Source organism: Tachyglossus aculeatus, chromosome 19, assembly GCF_015852505.1.
Source record: "Tachyglossus aculeatus isolate mTacAcu1 chromosome 19, mTacAcu1.pri, whole genome shotgun sequence".
Lineage (NCBI taxonomy): Eukaryota > Metazoa > Chordata > Mammalia > Monotremata > Tachyglossidae > Tachyglossus > Tachyglossus aculeatus.
In genome coordinates, this window is record NC_052084.1 from 30,185,183 (window position 1) to 30,205,374 (window position 20,192).

The window sequence follows — 20,192 nt, forward strand, 5'->3', positions numbered from 1 at the left end:
CAACAGTGGGCTCACAGTCTAAAAGGGGAAGACAGAGAACAAAACCAAACATACTAACAAAATAAAATAAATGGGATATGTATAGGTAAAATAAACAGAGTAATAAATATGTATCAACATATATACATATATACAGGGTCCAATACGGACCCCAGTGCTTAGAACAGTGCTCGGCACATAGTAAGTGCTTAACAAATGTCATAATCATTATTATTATTATTATTGCTGCTACTTTGCTTCGTTTTTTGCTTTTCTCCAATAAGGAAGTCTGCCCTGGACCTTGCTTCCATCACTCTGAGGATCATACTCGTTATTGGCTTATGGAATGGGGGAGATCACAGGGGTGTCCAAACTGTTATGATCTCAAAGTTGGTCTTTTGTTCTCTGATCGCGGGCAACCCTGGTCCTCCCCTCCAGCCAGCTATAATCATTATTATTATTATTGCTGCTGCTGCTTTGCTTCGTTTTTTGCTTTTCTCCAGTAAGGAAGTCTGCCCTGGACCTTGCTTCCATCACTCTGAGGATCATACTCAATATTGGCTTATGGAATGGGGGAGATCACAGGGGTGTCCACAACTGCTATCATCTCAAAACTGGTCTTTTGTTCTCTGACCGTGGGCAACCCTGGTCCTCCCCTCCAGCCAGCTCACAATGCCCGCCGCTGGGCCCCGTGAGTGAAAGAGTACGTGCAAACCATCACCACTATCGCAAAGACGACTCCCAGGCGGGTCCTGCCGCCGGTAGCCCACACCCTTCCCCTCTCCACCACAGGTGTCTACTACATTCACGTTCACAGATCCAGCCTTACCCCTGGCCGCATCGCCTTCGACCCGAAAGACGGGCTCACTGCAGTCAGACGTCAGCGGTCTTATTTGCCTGAGAAGATTTTAATCCATCTTAATAGACATTCAAGTTGTTCAGGGTGAGTCTTTTACATCTCATAAATAGGAACACTGACGGAGACACTGCCTCCGAGGCTCAATTATTCCCCAGAGTGTACTTAAACATAAAATGTGACCACCACCAAAGTGCGTGCAACCAAAAAAGGGATGCGACGGAAAACGTTAACAGCAGGAGAGGGAAAGGGCCCGTGTTTATTTAAGTGAGGGTCATGAGGGAAGTTTGGGGTGTAATTCTCTTTCAAATTCTTACTTGCCCCCATCCGGATTCCTCGCAGCCCCCGGGCCAGTGACAAAGCAATGGCAGAGGTTTGTTTCGGGGTCAGTTTGATTCTGCAGCCCCCAAATCCATGTAGAATCCGGACACTCCGGTCACAGTTCACTAGTGAGAAGCAAATAAAAAAGAAACACTTGAGTGTTGTTTTTGGTATTTTATTGATCCACTCTCCTTAGTCAGGGCTTAATACATTTGCAGAGGTAAAGGTGATTAATTAGCGCTATCACAAAACAGGACCTGCAAATTTCCGTCTGTGGGACTTCAGCTGCCCAACGTTTCATTTAGACGACTCTAGAACTGGACCAAAAATTGGGCTCAAAACATCCCCTCCCACCCCATTTTCCTTCCTCTTCTCCCAAAAGCCAACTTGGGGATGTCTTCCGCTTTCCAAGAAATAATTTATGGTACATTCAGTTTTAAAATAAAACTTCCTCTCCAGCACAGCATTGAAAGGAAGAAAATCCCCTAATAATACAACTCAGTAGATAAATAACGCAAGTTACTAATCAATGTTGTCAAACCTGAGCCTGAGAGTTTCTCTCTTTTGAAACCTCCTTTTCATTGGTTTGATTGCTAGCTATTAGAAAAAAAATACAACCAAATAACATTAGTACCTGTCCCCTGAGTTACTCGCCCTTCTTGGTCAGTGGAGACTTGCAATCGGTGGTGATTTCTGATAAGAAGTCAAGATGAACATGACCCTGGAAATATGGCTACATTAAACACCTCACCCAATAGATTTTTTTTTTCTCCTAACGTCAGAGGAAGACAAGCTTAGTGCAAGTGTAGGAAAATCTTCAATAGTAAAAGAATGTTAAGGTGTAAGGCTGCACAAGGCATTGTAAACGACATTGGTTCATTTCAGAAACATCTGAGAATAACCGCATACAAGAAGTCAGTGTAGTCCAGCCCTGGGACCGAAACTGTAGTTTCTGGCTAGAGTTCGAAGCTTATATCCGTCAGGGCGTAATTTCTTAATTTGTTCTTATAAGCAAGGTTCACACCAAGCACATGTTAGGTTGGTGGTTTTTGCAAATAAGTGCTTAATGAAAATGCTAACAAAATAATTCTAATTTCATTTAGATCAAATGCTATAGTATAGTGCCTCAAACTCAGGAGACACTCACTGATTGATTTGGATGGATGACTATTAGGTTTTTTTGTTTGGGTTTTTTTTAGAGCATTGAGTCCCAAGTGCTAAATGCTGAGATTCTCGGTACTAAATACAATATATTTTAGAGAACTCGGGGTGAGGAAAGTCGGAAACAATGGAAAATAAACAAAGCCCAATAACTCCGAGACATCCAAAGGGATTTTTATCTTCACCTAGATTTGAATTCAAGCAACCTAAAATCAATTCAGGGAAATAAAACTACCGGGTGGCTAACCTAAATCATAGCACGTTTTCCGAATCATGAGAACAGACAGCAATCGGGCAAAGGGAAAAGTCTGCGCTAGGTCATCAAGGGCACTGGCGGTTTTCGTGCTTTGGGGAATTTGCTTTTCTAGTCAGACTTTCCGGTCTGGATTCTTGTGGCCTCTTCAGGCCAGGAGTAGGAGTCAGCTAGAAACTCATCGTAGTCGGTGCTGTAAATCTGAGCACGGATAAACTCCTCCTTGTTGGGCGGCTCCGGGTGGATGGAGGCCATTTTCTTCTGGTAAGCTTCTTCTACGATCTGGAAATCAAGAGCAACCCTGGGTTAACTGTGCAACATTACTAGATTTTAAGAGTGCTTAACAAACACAAAAGAAAAAAAAAACCCACCCAAAATAACAATCACTTTAACTCTCCCCCAATGGGGCAGGGATGGTGTATGACTTGATTCTCTCTTCTCTACCCCAGCGCTTAGTACAGAGTTTGGCACGTAGTGAGTGCTTAACAGCTACTCTGAGCTGTTCATCTGAATGGCTTTACCTTCACTGCAATTTTCAGGGAAACGTCTTGAATGGTGTGGAGTGGAGGATACAGTCGGCCCTCTTCCAAGTGTTGGTCCGACACCTCCCGGGATATGACCTGAGGGAAAGCGTGTGGAAACGTTTGTGTCGACGATACAATAGGACAAAATGAGATCGGTCAGAAGTACGCATGTAGACAGTTCGTTTTCAAGTCACCTTTCACATCCTATTCACTTTGAGCTAACCTCTTAGAGATCTGTTTTGCTACTGCTAAACAGAGAACAGCTGCTGAAATTGGCTTTAATCAAACCAGTCAAAATATTTCAGTGTTGAAGGGAAGGGAGGTGTCTGTTCGCAATGCCGGCCACCAATTTTTTCTTCCTCAAAGTGAGAGAGGGTGACCTACCTCTGCAGTGGTGAGAAAGACTTCATCACTGATGTGCTTCAATCCACAGGCAATGACACCCAACGCGACTCCCGGGAACACGTAGGAATTGTTCCCTTGACCGGGATGGAAAGTCCGTCCATCTGGAAGAGTGACCGGATCGAAAGGGCTGCCGCTTGCAAAGATGCCTCGTCCCTGAAAGACACACAAGAGAGAGTCCAGATTTCAAATGGGATGGTCAGCCCGCTTTCAAGCCAGCTACCGGAATGAACGTTTTGCACAAGTTTCAGTACACGGTATCTCGGGTGGAGAAAGGTTCTTTGCCTCAGCTTGCTTCCTCGCCCTCCCGTCGGGTCTTAGCATCCCAGGAGGAATCAACGTGGCCCCGTGGACAGAGCACAGGTCTGGGATTCTGGAGCTCTAAGGTCTGGTCCCGGCTCTGCCTCTGGCCTGCTGTGTGACCTTGGACAAGTCCCTTAACCTCTCCGTGCCTGTCTCCTCCTACTCTGCACAATCAATCAATCGTATTTATTGAGCACTTACTGTGTGCAGAGCACTGTACTAAGCACTTGGGAAGGACAAGTTGGCAACATACAGAGACAGCCCCTACCCAACAGTGGGCTCACAGTCTAAAAGGGGGAGACAGAAAACAAAACCAAACATACTAACAAAATAAAATAAATAGAATAGATATGTGCAAGTAAAATAGAGTCATAAATATGTACAAACATATATACAGGTGCTGTGGGGAAGGGAAGGAGGTAAGATGAGGGGGATGGAGCGAGGGACGAGGGGGAGAGGAAGGAAGGGGCTCAGTCTGGGAAGGCCTCATTCATTCAATCAATCAATCGTATTTATTGAGTGCTTACTGTGTGCAGAGCACTGTACTAAACGCTTGGGAAGTACAAGCTGGCAACATATAGAGACAATGAGGGCCCTCTCTCTTAGATTGGGAAACAGTGCGGCTAATGAAAAGAGCCTCGCCCTGAGAGTCAGAGGACTTGGGCACGAATGCCGGCTCTGCCACTTCCTTGCTCTCTGCGTCTCGGTTTCCTCAACTGTAAAACGGGGACTCAATCCCTGTTCTCCCACCTCTTCAGACTGTGAATTCCACTTGGGACAGGCTCTGTGTCGAGCCTGATTAATTGGTACCTCCTCAGCCCTTAGGGCAGTGCTTGATAAATAGTAAGTGCTTTACAAATACCATAATCATCGTAGTCTTCATTTTAAACTGTGCCCCACATGTGTCTGATCATCTCAAATCTACCCCAACGCAAAGCACAGGGCTTGCCACCTAAGCAGCATTTAGTCAATGCCATTTTTATTATTATAAATGAGAAACACCTACAGATTTTGGACTTCATCGGGGAGCAGACTGATAGGGTGTTTGGAAAGGATCAGTTTCTCGGGTGAGAGGAAATCCTACAGACTCCAGGGTGGTCTCTGGGGATCATTTTAGTCGGTTTCCCCGGGAGAATTAGACTGCGAACAACCCCATCATCCCGTGGTTCTCCCCATTCAGTAGGACATAAGCTCGACGAAGGGGATTCAGAGCAATGGACGGAAGGTCCAACAGTGAGGCTCCAGATGTCCGCTTTGGGATGTGCTTTGTGTTTTTACCCATTGGCCTTCTGCCAAAGTCAGGAGGGAGGAGGACACATTTTTCTCATTTTCAAAATCCACCAATGCTGCTCTCGAGTCTGAGATGCCCCCTCCCCAATTTTGTTTCCCCTCAGTGCCTCGTGGGGTAGAGTCTGCAAAGTGCCTTGCTGGGGAGAAGGGAATCAATCAGTTGTTCAATGGTATTTATTGAGCTCTGACTGTGTGCAGAGTACTGTACTAAGTGCTTAAGGGAGGACGATACACCAAAGTTGGGAGACATGACCCTGCCCTCAAGGAATGTACAATCTAAAAAAGTCTCCTTTATAATAATAATAATACTGATGATATTTGTTAAGTGCTTACTATGTGCAAAGCACCGTTCTAAGTGCTGGGGGGATACAAGGTGATCAGGTTGTCCCAAGTGGGGCTCACAGTCTTCATCTCCATTTTACAGATGAGGTAACTGAGGCACAGAGAAGTGAAGTGACTTGCCCAGAGCCACACAGCTGACAAGTGGCAGAGCCGGGATTAGGAGTCTCCTGGAAGCTGCCCAACTCACAGATCTCTTTCAGATTCTCTTTCAGGGGGGCAGGAAAAGGACAGTGGCAGACCACACCCCAAAAACCGCCTCTGAGGGTAGCGGGGAGGTGGGCTCGGCAACGCGCTGGCTTTTACCTCCGTGAACACGTAGCAGTCCTCTGCGGAGCACTCGGCTTTGCTGGTTGGATTGCTCAGAGCAAAGACGATGGGATGCTCATTGAAGGAAGCCATGTCTCGGAGAATCTGCTCCGTAAAGGCGCCGCCGATCGCCGCAACTCCTGATCGGGGTTCGGGGGGGGCGGACAGAGAGAGAGTCGCAGGAGATGTTGTTATGGAGGTCGACCGAGAGCCTAGCAATGCATTTCCAACACCAACCTGACTCGGCTTTGAACTTGGCAGGTACAGAGTGGCGTCCTAAGTTTGTCGGGACACACCAACGAGGGTTTTAAGATGCAATGCTTGGACCCCACCAGTGCTCACTGGGCTACAAGGCAGTGGAGGGCTGCCCTAATGAAGAACGTATTAATGGTGGGTGGAAATGACTGTGACATCTGCATTTATTGAGAGCGGCAGGCCAGAGCACCCCAATAGGAGGATGCCCCATCTTGCTTGGCTGCCGTCAACTCGCCCATCGGCAATTTTGTTGGAGCATTTCAATCTGCCAGGCCAACGACCCTGCAAAATGTAACTGTTCACTTAAGTGACAATGAACGCCCCAGATCATCATTAGCATTCAGGCATTCAGGCCACAGAGAGAGCTCTCACTCTGGTGGAAACCAAGACAATTAGGAAAAAAAAATAACAACAAACAAACAAAAAACGGTTAGCGGGATGGTCTTGGACAAGAAGGGCAGTCTTGGAAGAAGAGGATGTTAATGGTCAGGGGTTTCATGCAGGCTCGCTTTGCAGTGATGAAAAGGGTGCACGGCTTGATTAGTGACCGGGACAGAAAACTCACCAACTCCATTAGCTAATGCTGCATCCACTGGAAATGTAACCTTTCAAAGAAGGTAGGGATGGTCACATGGGTTGTGAAGCTCAAATGAGATCTTACTACAGCGTTATTGAAACATCCCAGTTAGTAAATAAGTTTAAAAAAAAAAAACCCAACACTGCTTCTCAAGTTTCTTCTAATGTATCACCATGACCATAAAATCCCCAAATGCCATTTTTTGCCCATTAAATTTAATGGCATATTATCGCTTTGCAATGACTAGCCCTTGGATACTGAGTAATCTGCAGGACCCTGGCACTGACTCAATACAAAGGATGCGGCCTCTCCACCCACAGACTTTTCAGTCTGATGCAGGCAATCTAATCCAGCCTGGGAGACAGAGGACCTGAGTTCTAATCCCAGCTCTGCTACCAGTCTGCTGTACGATCTTGGGCAAGTCATTTAACTTCTTTGTGCCTCATCCCCTCTGTAAAATGGGGATTAAGTCTGTGAGTCGTATGTGGGATGGGAACTGTGTCCAACCTGATTATCTTGTATCCACCCCAGCGCTTAGTACAGTGCCAGGCACAAATGATAATAAATATCATTAAAAATGAAAAAAAAAGACAAGAAAAAAAGGCAAGCTAGACTAGTCAAAACCCACATTTTGGTGCCCCACTAAGGGCAGGTTCAGGATGGCACCAGTCTACCCAACATCCAAATTCCACCTGGGGAATTCCTGATGCTGCTAGAGCCCAAGGAACAAAGACCACATGATAATGTGGCCCCACCGATAGTATGGTTAAGGAATAAAATCTAGGAACTGAGTCTGAACAGGATCCACTATACGCCTAACTCTGTATAGAAAAACTCTGGGTTTTTTTCTATGTAGTACACATATTTGATTAGGGTGAGGAGGACGGCGAGGGAAGGATGTTCAATAGTCAGGAAGGCTTCCTGGAGGAGGTGGGTTTGGACTTGGGCTCTGGCAGGTTGAAGTCCAGCTGGGAACGAAGGCTGAGAGATGGGGCAGATGGATGGTGAACCTGAGATTGAAGGCCTTCAGCAAGCTAATGAGGCTGGAGTCATGGAGGTGGAGGGAAGTTGAGGAAGCCAGGGGAGCCCCAGAGGTTGAGCTGGGATAATCTGGGGGAGGGGAGATTCAGTGCCCTGGGTTATGAGTGCGAATCTAACACAGAGGCTGATGGGGAGCTATTGGAGATTTCTAAGCGAGGAGACTAAGATTGGAGCAGCAGAGGATGAGTTAGGGCACTAAACCACCGCTCCCTCCCCCTTTCCCCAGAAAATCAACCACAGGCCACAGAGTGAATTAGTGACTGTCCACAGTTTTTGTTGCTTGGGGAGTACGATGTAGTTTTTCCAAGTGGTTCGTCACCTGCTGGCCTCCCTTGCCACTCCCTCCACCCCTTCGCCTGCTCACGGGCTTCTGAACAAATCCAATCAATCAATCAATCATATTTACTGAGCGCTTACTGTGTGCAGAGCACTGTATTAAGCACTTGGGAAGTACAAGTTGGCAACATATAGAGACAGTCTCTATCCAACAGTCGGCTCACAGTCTAAAAGAAAATCCACAGAGTCCGGCTTTCTTTCACCGCCCCCCTCCCACCCAATCCCAGCTTCACCGTCATTAGGTCTGACTTTGTGGATCGGGAATTCCACGGAAACACTGTGTTATGGAAGCCATGCCCTCACCTATGGAATACCAGGGGGCGTCAAGCCCCAGCGACGCCACCCTGCCCGGCTCCAAACAGTTGGCGTCCGAGAGGCAGGATGAATGATACTGCAGCTTCTTTTTTTATCCTGAATTAAGCTAGACAGATTGCTCGAGCAATCATTAGTAGTCACTGAGCACCTAATGTGCTGCAGAGTGCTGTAAAAACCATGTGGGAGAGTACAAATACAGTTAGTAGACAGGATCCCTGCCCTCAAGGAGTTTATAGTCTAGCCGGGAGTACAGACACTACAATAATTTACAAGTAGGAGGAGGAAGGAAAATGGGCTATGTAAAATGTGACTATTTCAATACTAGGATATGTTGGAATTGTACATGAGTGCTTCAGGAAGTTATGAGTACCCGACACATAAATGCTGAAGTGGCAGTTGGGGGCGATGTAATCTGAGGAGACTGGAAATTAACTGAATTTCTCCTCTAATGCCAACCTAATGCCCTCCCTCCGCATAACCACCAAGCTAGCTCTCTTCCTCCCTTCAAAGCCCTACTGAGAGCTCACCTCCTCCAGGAGGCCTTCCCAGCCTGAGCCCCCCTTTTTCCTCTCCTCCTCCCCATCCCCCCCCCGCCCTACCTCCTTCCCCTCCCCACTGCACCTGTATATATGTTTGTACAGATTCATTACTCTCTTTTACTTGTACATATTTACTATTCTATTTATTTTGTTAATGATGCGCATCTAGCTTTACTTCTATTTATTGTGATAACACCTGTCCACATGTTTTGTTTTGTTGTCAGTCTCCCCCTTCTAGACTGTGAGCCCGTTGTTGGGTAGGGACCATCTCTATATGTTGCCAACTTGTACTTCCCAAGCGCTTAGTCCAGTGCTCTGCACACAGTAAGCGCTCAATAAATACGATTGAATGAATGAATGAATGAACCTACTCTCTGTACCTCCATCTCGTCTCACCACCGACTCCTTGCTCGTGTCCTCCCTCGGGCCTGGGACTCCCTTCCTATCTGACCATCCACCCCTCTCCCCACCTTCAAAGTCCTACTGAAATCACATCTCTTCCGCGAGGCTTTCCCTTTCTAGGCCCTCATTTCCTCTACTTGCCCTCTCCTCTCCAATGCCTCTGCTCTTGACCGTTTAACTCTTAAGCACTTTGCTACACTTGTACATTTTTGTACACTCTATTTCCCTTTTCTGCAACTTATTCTACTGTCTCCTCCTGTACACTGAAAGCTCCTTGTGGACAGGGACAGCATCTAGCCACTCGACTATAATGTACTTCCCAAAGCGCTTAGTCTAGAGCTCTGCCCACAGTACGTGCTGATTGATTGATAACTGTGGGAGGCCTGATGGCTTCACAGATCTACCTTTAAACTCAATGAGAATCCATTAAAGTGAGAAGTCACTCTTAGGGCAGCAGGAGACTTCCAGTCAATCAACCAATCAACGGTATTTACTGAGCATTTACTGTGGGCAGACTACTATACTACTACTAATAATAATGATGGCATTTGTTAAGCGCTTACTATGTGCAAAGCACTGTTCTAAGCACTGGGGGGGGATACAAGGTGATCAGTTTGTCCCACGGGGGGCTCACAGTCTTAATCCCCATTTTACAGATGAGGTAACTGAGGCTCAGATAAGTTAAGTGACTTGCCCAAGGTCACACAGCACACATGTGGCGGAGCTGGAATTCGAACCCATGACCTCTGACTCCAAAGCCCGTGCTCTTTTACTAGAATGTGTCCTATGGATTTCTTTAGTAACTTGACTAATGCAAACAAGTAAAACCAGAAATCTGTCTGTTCCTACGGAAGATGCCAACGGATGTCTAGGTGTGAGGGTTCAACCTGAACCCTTGACTATAGTCAACCTGAGAAGCAGCGTGGCTCAGTGGAAAGAGCCCGGGCTTTGGAGTCAGAGGTTATGGGTTCAAATCCCGGCTCTGCCAATTGTCAGCTGTGTGACTTTGGGCAAGTCACTTCACTGGGCCTCAGTTACCTCATCTGTAAAGTGGGAATTAAGACTGTGAGCCCCCATGGGACAACCTGATCACCTTGTAACCTCCCCAGAGCTTAGAACAGTGCTTTGCACATAGTAAGTGCTTAATAAATGTCATTATTATTATTATTATTATTATTATTAATTGTGACTTCATTCTCGGCTTCTGTAGTGGAAGACGGACTGTGCAAAACAAACCATGAAATTACACGTGCCACCCATGAGCAATATAAGTCATGACAGGGAGAAAATGGTACCTATGAGGGCCGTTGGCCTTAGAGATTGGACGATATCTTCCAGATTCTTCATTTCTTCATGTTCGTGAGCAAATTCCGCTTTCTCCGGGGTTAACGAAGAACGCCCCTACACGGACGAATGAGAGGAGAAACACTGTCAACACGTTCACAAACTCCCAGCTTCGAAACAGCATGGCCTAATGGGAAGAGCACAGGCCTTGGAGTCAGAGGACGTGGGTTCTAATCCCGGCTCCACCCCTTGTCTGCTCTGCGACCTTGGGCAACTCTGTGCCTCAGTTATCTCATCGATAAAATGGGGATTAAGACTGTGAGCCCCATGTGGGACAGGGACTGCACCCAACGTAATTACCTTGTATCTACCCTAGCGCTTAGAACAGTGCTTGGCACATTGTAAGCGCTTAATGAGTACCATAATTATCAATTGTTATTAATCAATCAATCAATCAATCATATTTATTGAGCGCTTACTGTGTGCACAGCACTGTACTAAGCGCTTGGGAAGTACAAGTTGGCAACATATAGAGACAGTCCCTACCCAACAGTGGGCTCACAGTCTAAAAGGGGGAGACAGAGAACAAAACCAAACATACTAACAAAATAAAATAAATAGAATAGATATGTACAAGTAAAACAAATAAATAAATAAATATGTACAAACATATAGACATATATACAGGTATATACATATCAATCAATCGTATTTATTGAGCACTTACTGTGTGCAGAGTGCTGTACTAAGTGCTTGGGAAGTACAAGCTGGCAACATATAGAGACAGTCCCTACCCAACAGTGGGCTCACAGTCTAAAAGGGGGAGACAGAGAACAAAACCAACTGGTATTGGTTTTAACAATATCAGTTGTTATTAGGCAAACAAATGTCAAAGTGAAGTGATAGTGGAAAGATGCGAGCCTCTTCATGGCAACTTAGGTTTGCCACCTACCTGGTACGGACCTAGACAAGCGGAAAATGGGGAGGGACATTCTTCGCCACAATAAACAGTCTTAGCTAGATGACAAGCTTCTGCGGAGGTGGCATGGGGAAACTGCGGCTTTGGGCTCCCCGGGTAGAGATGTGGGCACCCAGCTGCAATAACGACTCATCCTCCTGGATGCTGAGAACTGGAGGGTTTGGGGCTCCTTGAGAAGCCCTCGAGCTGGACCGTAAGCCAGATAACATAGAAGCTTACTATGTGCCAACCGCTTTACTTGATACAGTGGAATTGATATGAGATCATCAGATCCCAGACGGGGCTTGCAATCTAAGTGGGAGGGAGAACAGGTACTGAAACTCCATTTTGCAGGTCAGGGAGCTGAGACACAGAGGAGTCAAGATCACACAGCAGACAAGTGGTCTGCTTCCTTCCTCTCCCCCTCGTCCCCCTCTCCATGCCCCCCATCTTACCTCCTTCCCTTCCCCACAGCACCTGTATATATGTATATATGTTTGTACATATTTATTTATTTATTTTACTTGTACACATCTATTCTATTTATTTTATTTTGTTAGTATGTTTGGTTTTGTCTCCCCATTTTAGACTGTGAGCCCACTGTCGGGTAGGGACTGTCTCTATATGTTGCCAATTTGTACTTCCCAAGCGCTTAGTACAGTCTCTGCACACAGTAAGCGCTCAATAAATACGATTGATGATGATGATGATGAAGTGGTGAAGCCAAGACTGGAATCCAGGTCCTCTGATTCCCAGGCCCAGGCTCTTTCCAACTAGGCCACACTGCTTCTCAGTCCGGGCCTGTTCCCTGGTTCTGCCCCTCCGTGGGATCTAAACCACCTCGCGATTCATGAGACAGGACAAACAAAAATATTCAAGGTTCATCGGGAAGGGGAAAAATTCCAAACGACAACTCACAGCCACCACATAACTCCATGATACACCGGCCCTAAATCTGGATTATTTAAACTGCATAAAACCAGTAGATGGCACTACAGCCTACCAATATATTTCAATTTTTTTTTTTCATTTTTCATTCCATTATGTTCTTCATTACTCTCCAAATGACAAAATTTTCTAGCATTAACAGATATTTTGGGTTCAGATTCTACCAGGAAGCTATTTAATATTACATTATTCAATTAAACCCATCTTTCCGGGCACTTGTATCTCCCCTTGCTCATGACTACGAACATTTACTGGATCAAATCTCTCGTATAAAAGGCTTAGGAGTCAGAGGGCCTGGGTTCTGGTCCTGGCTCTGCCACTTGTCTGCTGTGTGACCTTGGGCAAGTCACTTCACTTCCAAATGCCTCAATCTTTAAAATGGGAGTTAAGACTGTGAGCCCCGTAAGAGACACGCCCTTTGTCTAACCTGCTTATCTAGTTTACCCCAGCACTTAGTGCTGTGTCTGGCACACAATAAGCACTTCAAAACTATTAAAAAGAAAATGAGACCATCCTGGCCCTATGAGTCAAAAACTGAAAATTCTCTGCATCTGCGGCGCAATCTGGTCCATTTCCCTATACATTCAAATAAATTATTTAATTTTCTGATATGAAATGGCAGGCAAATATCATTTGAGACAATACTGTCAAAAGGTCAAAGATATGGTTACGGAGTAGCCATTAGAATTTCAATTAGGAAACTGATGAGTTGTTTTTTAATCTCTCTTTTGATAATTTCCCAAGGTATCCCATTCTAGCTCATGGGTGCCATCTACACTGTGAGCCTGCTGTTCGGTGAGGACTGTCTCTACATGTTGCCAACTTTTACTTCCCAAGCGCTTAGTACAGTGCTCTGCACACAGTAAGCGCTCAATAATACGACTGAATGAATGAATGAATGGGGAACTGAGCTGGAACCCGAGGAATAAAACCGGAAAACCAACGGTACCGCCACCAGAACCCGACAGACTCCTTTCGGTGACTCAGAGACACGGGCAGCCTATGACAGAAAGGATATGGAATCGCTAAATCATGGCAACAATCTTGGCAGAAAACACAGAACCTAGCCTCAGCACCTCTCCCATGAGCCCCTACTCTGGAAGAAAATATGTGGTTGATTTTGCCTCCTACGGTTAGAAAGTGAAAAATTGAAGTGAGGCTTGGGAAAACAGTGAGCCTGCAAAACCAGTGCCAAGGCAGCCCAGCCAACAGAATGAAATAGGAGAAGAATTTAGTGGCCGACAGTGAGAATTTGTCATAACTGGTCTTGATCTCTCTGCCTAAGAAGACAACCCGCTCTCACACTGACCTGCAGCATGACAATGAAATTAAATCCAGAGGTTTCTGGCCCTGGGGTTTCATATAAATGACTATGAGCATCAGCACAAAATGGAAACCACTCCTTAACCGATTTACAAAACCAAGCAGGAGCCCCCACACAAAAAAATGAAAGTGACCCGGGCAAAAAAAAAAAAGCCCCCAGAAGCCCCACTGCCAGCAACTGTCCAAACAGGGCTCCAACTGGAGAAACCAACACAGAGGGTGGAGGACAGTGAAATTTCTTGCAAAAATGTAAGTTGTAGAGGTAAAAGTTTCACACAGCAGAATGCTATATAATGGCTCTTCAAAACGAACCAGTGTGCCCATGTAAAAGTTTCCAAGACAGAAAGCCCCTCCCTGTCCTCCTCAAAAGAGAAGAAAACCATTTTTTCCCAAGAACTGTGGACTGGGTAAATCACAGGAACACACTTGTCATCACCGAACCTTTAAACCAATGGAAATACAAAAACCAGGCCGGAACCCAAATCTCTTATAAATATGTACAACATTGAGGGGATGATCCTTAAACGTTTGATTCCTGGTGACATTTGAAAAAAGGAGGGGGACTAGTGAGACAGCCAAGCATTACTTCTGGGACCAGTGTGCAATGTAAGCTCTCGTGAGCCAATAACTGGAAAGCAGGGAGAGAAAATTCATCCCTCCAAATCTTTCCCCATTATCCCCATGGAGTCTTAACTGCTCAATTCCAACTGGCAGGTCACTAGGATGGGCCTGTCTCTACAGTTGGGCCAGGTAGCAATTACCTTCATTCCTAGCGGTGTGCATTTTGACATCTGCCCATTTTTATTTTCGCCTGGTTCCATTTGGAAACAATTTTGTTTCATTACAACCTCTTCAGTGGGGTGGGGAATTGCCTCCAGCGGAAAGCTAAGCATGTCACTGTCCACCTGCCTGCTTTTCTTGTGAGGCCAATTGCTTATAATGTACAGTGTATGTCTACCATGTTGGTTGGGGTATTTCTTCACACAGTGGACTTTAGGTGAAAGATCGTTGGATGTCTGAGAGACGCCCACAGCAAACAGACCATCCTGGTGAGCGACAATTAGTGGGAAAGCGCATCTCCTTGAATGAAAGGTTTGTTAAGAATGGTCCTGGAAAGTATGTTTTGCAAATAATGGGATGTCAAAAGGCTGACTCGAAAACAGAGACGGATCTTGTACGTGGCAAAGATATCGGCAAAGCTAGGAACCTTCTTTATAGGCAATGTGGAAAGGGGTGTCAGCCACAAATTTTGGTCTTTTTAGCCACGTGCATGAATGGGTAGGGTCTTACCATCAGTAAAGTCACACCTCTGAAAGCAAATGATGGACATATACCTAACCTATTGCCCACCTATCCATCCCTCTCATCATCATCACCACCACCACCACCACCAAAGGTGAATTTGGCTTGAAGTACAGGATGGGATATAGTCCATTGGAGTAGCTTAACGTAAGTCAAACTATTTTTGCTACCGGCTTAGGAGTCAGAGGGCCTGAGTCCAAATCCCACTTGCCTGCTTTGGGATCTGGGAAAGTCACTTCACTTCTCTGCATCTCAGTTTCCTCCTCTGTAAAATGGGGAATGTTCTCCCGCCTACTTAGACTGAGAGCCCCGTAAGGGGACAGGGACTGTGTCTGACCTGGTTATCTTGCGTCTTTCCTAGTGCTTAGTTACGATGGTTGCCACGTAGTGTTTAAAAACTACGAGAATTACTACTATTGGTTCTTATGTCAGTTCATTTTGAATCTTTTGGACACTTCTCCAAGTAAATATGTTGTGCCTGGGTTTGAATGAAATGAGCATTTAGCTCAGGGCTTAATAAATACCATTATCATTATCATTATTATTATTATTGTTATGAGTTCAATTACCACCACCTAGTATCATTATTGCAGTTAGCCAAAGGTAAATTCTCAACAGCTTTCTTCAGGACTGTGACTTGGGCTCACAGTCATTGAGAACAGAGCTGGATTTTATACTTCGAAGACTCATTTCTTCTTTCAAATTGGGATTCTTAATTTTCTTACTGAGCTAGACTTCTACCTACCAACATGTTACTAGGAAGCAGCATGGACTACTGGAAAAAGCATAGGCCGGAGAGTCCGAGGACCTGGGTTCTAATCCTATATCCTGCCAACTGCTTGCTGTGAGACCTTGAAGAAGTCACTTATCTCAGTGCCTCCATTTCCTCACCTGCAAAATGGGGATTAAATATACCTGTTCTCCCTCTTACTTAGACTGTGAGTCTCACGGGGGACAGGGACTGTGTCTGACCTATTACCTTTTACCTACCCCAGCATTTAGAACAGTGTTTGACACCTAGTAAGTGCTTAACAGATTCCATTAAAAATAAAAAAAAAATACATTCTCCACTTTCCCTCTCTTTTTAGCAGGGTCCATAGAGTCACCAGCTCATCTCTGATGACTACATACTTTTTTAGTATGTGCAAGAAGCAGAGGCTGCCTTCTCTTGTAAGTGTCAAGGAAGTCACCATTCTTCCCTGGAGCACAGTTGCACTTGGCTAGAAGGGCACCCAGCTATGACTTACTCTCTACCTGATCAGAGTTGAAACTGGGGGCACCTTGGAGCCTGCAAAAACCTTCTCCAGAGCCATACTGAAGGCAAGGCACTAGAATGGTAGCAAGCCAGGGCCAGACACTTGCAATACAAGGCTTATGGGGGAGCTCAGCAGAAGAGGGACAAAGTGATGGTTAAAGGGAAGAGAGGTAGACAGGCACTGCTGACTAACTACACTTCCCTTAAAGGCTTGCTTGTCACGTCTTCTATCTTTTCTCTCTTTAATGAATAAGGGCGCATATGGTGCAAAAGAGGCAGAGTAGAAAGCCCTTTAAGATCCTTGAGGGGGAAAAAAAATCATGGTTCCTTTCCGCCATCATGAGCTCCCTGTGTAAGATAACTGGATTTCTTCCTCAGCAGAAATTTTTCTCCCTCAAAGACACTGAGACTTGGTGGTTACCGTATTGCACACACATCAGAAATTATCTAAATGTGCTGACAGTCTTCCCAAGGAAGTGGTGGTACCCACATGGCTTGAGTCATTTCCCAACTGACTAGGCAGAGTGGTGGAGGACACAACATACATCAAATGTATGGTGTGACAGAGAAATATGAAAGCACAGCCATTCTGACTGATCTTTCTGTGGCATTCATGCCTTTATTGAAAGCTGTCTGGGCATATCCAGTTACGGGTGCATTTGGCCAAGACACACCATAATTTGGAAGCACTAGACTGTAAGCTTGTCCTCTAGCCTGCACGCTCATTGTAGTCAGGGAATGTGTCTGTTATATTGTTATATTGTACTCTCCCAAGTGCTCAGTACACAGTAAGCCCTCAATAAATACAATTAACTGACAAGTGATCTCTCCTTCAGGAAAGCCCAGCTTCCTGTGACCTCTGGTATCTTCCACAGAAGCCTGCATGGGTACCCCTGTGTAGCCTATTGGAAAAATCAATCAATCAATCAATCATATTTATTGAGCACTTACTGTGTGCAGAGCACTGTACTAAGCGCTTGGGAAGTACAAGTTGGCAACATATAGAGACAGTCCCTACCCAACAGTGGGCTCACAGTCTAAAAGGAAAAAGCATGGGCCTAGTGGTCAGAGAATCTGGGTTCTAATCCTGGCTTCACTACTGGTCTGCTGTGTGACCTCGGGCAAGTCACTTAACTTCTCTGTGTGTGAGTTACCTCAAGTGTAAAATGCGTAAGACTATAAGCCCCATGTAGTACATGGACGGTGTCCAATCTGATTAGCTTGCATCTACCCCAGCGCTTAGTATAGTGCCTGGTAAACAGTAAGTGCTTAACAAATCTTGGTTTAATCATTCTCAAGAAAGCAACCTAAAAGAGGCATTAAGCAAAACTGAGGAAAATCTTTTATGTATAAGGCTGGCTTCTGCTTAGTATCTGCTTCTGAGTCCTGTATTTTGATCCTGCACTGAGTCCTTTTACCTTGTTGGAGTTTGCTTAATAACAGGGTTGTAATTCATAAAGACAGTATTCCTTCAGGGAACCCTCTATAGCACCACTACAATACATGTTTATAAAGTATATAAGATGGTTCTCAGGAGAGGTTGGATAGGTGACAACACAAATTATAAAAGAATCACGCACATGCCTCAGACAGGAAAGATACATTTTGAATATTTGCCAGTGGATCCAAGAGGGTTTTTTTTGTTTGTTTGTTTTCTGTTTTGCCCCCTCAACATCAATCAGTCTGGAAGTTTTGAATGCTAACTCCATGAGAAAGTGAGGTCAACTCACCTCTCAGGTGCATCTTTTACATCAAGCCTCTCACAAGCTATATTTAAAACATTTCCTGACTCTGGCACCTGGAATATAAATGTCTTTATTTTGGCAAGGGAAAAGAATGAGGTGAGGAGCTTCAAGGTGGCAACCACTTTGACAGCACTGCAGGCCAGAGTATTTGAGATGTGGACTCAATTCACACGAAAATGAGTTGAGGCACTGCGAGCCCTCTGTTTTGGTAACAGAGCTGACTGACCGACATCACTGCAAAAATCTGACACTTGCAACTACCGAGAAAAACTACTTTCTTATTGCCCCCCTTCTGGTGGCTCGGGATTTTCCAATTTCTGTGTGCAGTCTTGAAAACAGATTTGTATTCTAGTCTATTTCATTCATATGACCTGTCACTTTCTGCACCCTTACCACTCGTAGCCTGGGCCAGAGAAGTATGGGTCAGTTTTGCCTCTAGACTGTAAGTCTGTCCTCTTGTCTCCTAGACTGTAAGTTCATAGTGGGCAGGGAACGTGTCTACCAACTCTGCTTTAATCATACAGTGTTCTGCACACAGTAAGCATGCAATAAATACAATTGATTTTGCTTTCTGCAGAGTAGAAACCTCACAGAACATTCCTGTAAGGGCTTGGTTCTAAAAAACTCAACCAGAGTGTCTCTTCTTCAGTGGCACTGTAAGTGTTGGCGAAGTGGTTAATTACTGATTAATGTCTTGATGAGGAAGGATGAAGAGATAACTGTTTTTTCTCATCCTGCTTAACTTGAAGCAGTAATGTAAGTATCAGGAAGTTAAGGTCTGCAGGGCACTTGAGGTACCTTCTGTAACACTCCCCAGGGCCCCTATTCAAATCCTGAATGAGAAGGAAACAACAGTAACAGCTGGGGAAAAGATAACTAAAATGGGGAACCTTTTTTCATTTTGGCACGTGGTATTTTCTCTCTCGGCTTTTTCCCTTACGTTTTCTTTTCCTACTCTCTTATGCCACTTGCATCCAGCTTTCCATCTGTGTCCAGTTTAGAGTGGCCTTCAATCTGGTTTTACCCCAGGCAGTCTGCTTTTCAGCTGGTCGACCCTCATCTAGTGTGGCTATGGCACCAGATGCCTCGATTTTGATTTTAAGTGCTAACCTCCCTCCACTTTGGATCCTGCCGCTGCCCTTCAGGGCTTGGAGGCGGAAACAGAGTTCACGTGGACTGGAAGGGGAATGCAATGTCTCTAGAGCAACTGGTGGAAATCACTTGATCACAATCAATCACCTGTACTGACTGAGCGCTTAATGTGTGCAGAGCACTGCACTAGGCACTTGGATGGGGACAATATAAGCTCTTTTAAAGCAGAGATTGTGTTTACCAACACTATTGTACTCTACCAAGCACTTAATACAATGCCCTGTTCACAATAAGTGCTTTAATGAGTACCACACTGACTGATGGTCAGAGTACTTGAAGAAACACTCTGGGTTCAGGCTGAGGCAGGTGGGCTTCTGCAAAATGACACCCCCCTGACACCACCACCTCAGCTGCATGCTGGCACACTGCCATCTGACCAATCATGGGTCTTCTGAGAGCCGCAACTGGCCACCCCATCCACTTTAAGCCATGAAGACAGAGTTGTGAACAGCGCCTGGGCCATTTCGACAGCTCGATTCCAGAACCGGATTTCCCACAAGGTACTGGGGTGTCAGGAGGGGATCCCGGGGCTTGCCAGCCTTAGATCTGGTAGCCCACTCAAGTCCCAGAGTGACTCCACTTCTTCCCCTTGACCTGAGTCTCAGCTTTCCGATCCAGCAAAGCGGCCCTAACACCCTGAAAGGTACAATGGGCCATTTTCATAGGCAGTGTCCAATCCTCTGACCAAGCAGAGAGAAACAATCCGTTAATGAGGTCACCTGACCCAGTTCTCAAAGTCTGCCTTAGTGCAAAACCACAAAGTATTACCTTAACTATTAACCCCTTGGAGTCAACCATCCATATCCTTTCAATAGCAGCCTCTTTTGGCATTCCTTCTTTTTCCATTGCCATAACAATCAGGTTTGCAATCCCCAGAGCGGCCTGGAAAGGAAGTGAAAAAAGAAAGGTTTGGAAAACAAAAATGACAAGTAATTGCACTTAGACTCTGAAGTGTGCAGCTCTTCACTTTCTATTTTATCCCATTCTGTCTACAAAAGCCTACAAAGAAGGCTTAACTACTAT

At 45.4% G+C, this 20,192-nt stretch overlaps 1 protein-coding gene across 1 annotated transcript in view; it reads right to left on the reverse strand.

Moving 5' to 3' along the window:
• Window positions 1-1,315: 1,315 nt before the first annotated feature.
• The window catches only part of ME1 (malic enzyme 1), a 145,749-nt gene continuing 126,872 nt past the window's right edge, over window positions 1,316-20,192 (reverse strand). Inside the window, exons 9-14 of the mRNA XM_038761189.1 lie at window positions 19,938-20,051; window positions 10,498-10,603; window positions 5,735-5,877; window positions 3,479-3,652; window positions 3,092-3,190; window positions 1,316-2,852 (exon numbers count right to left, since the gene is read on the reverse strand). Coding sequence (XP_038617117.1) covers window positions 2,682-2,852; window positions 3,092-3,190; window positions 3,479-3,652; window positions 5,735-5,877; window positions 10,498-10,603; window positions 19,938-20,051 — 807 coding nt within the window. The 3' untranslated portion in view covers window positions 1,316-2,681. The remainder of the gene's footprint in view (window positions 2,853-3,091; window positions 3,191-3,478; window positions 3,653-5,734; window positions 5,878-10,497; window positions 10,604-19,937; window positions 20,052-20,192) is intronic.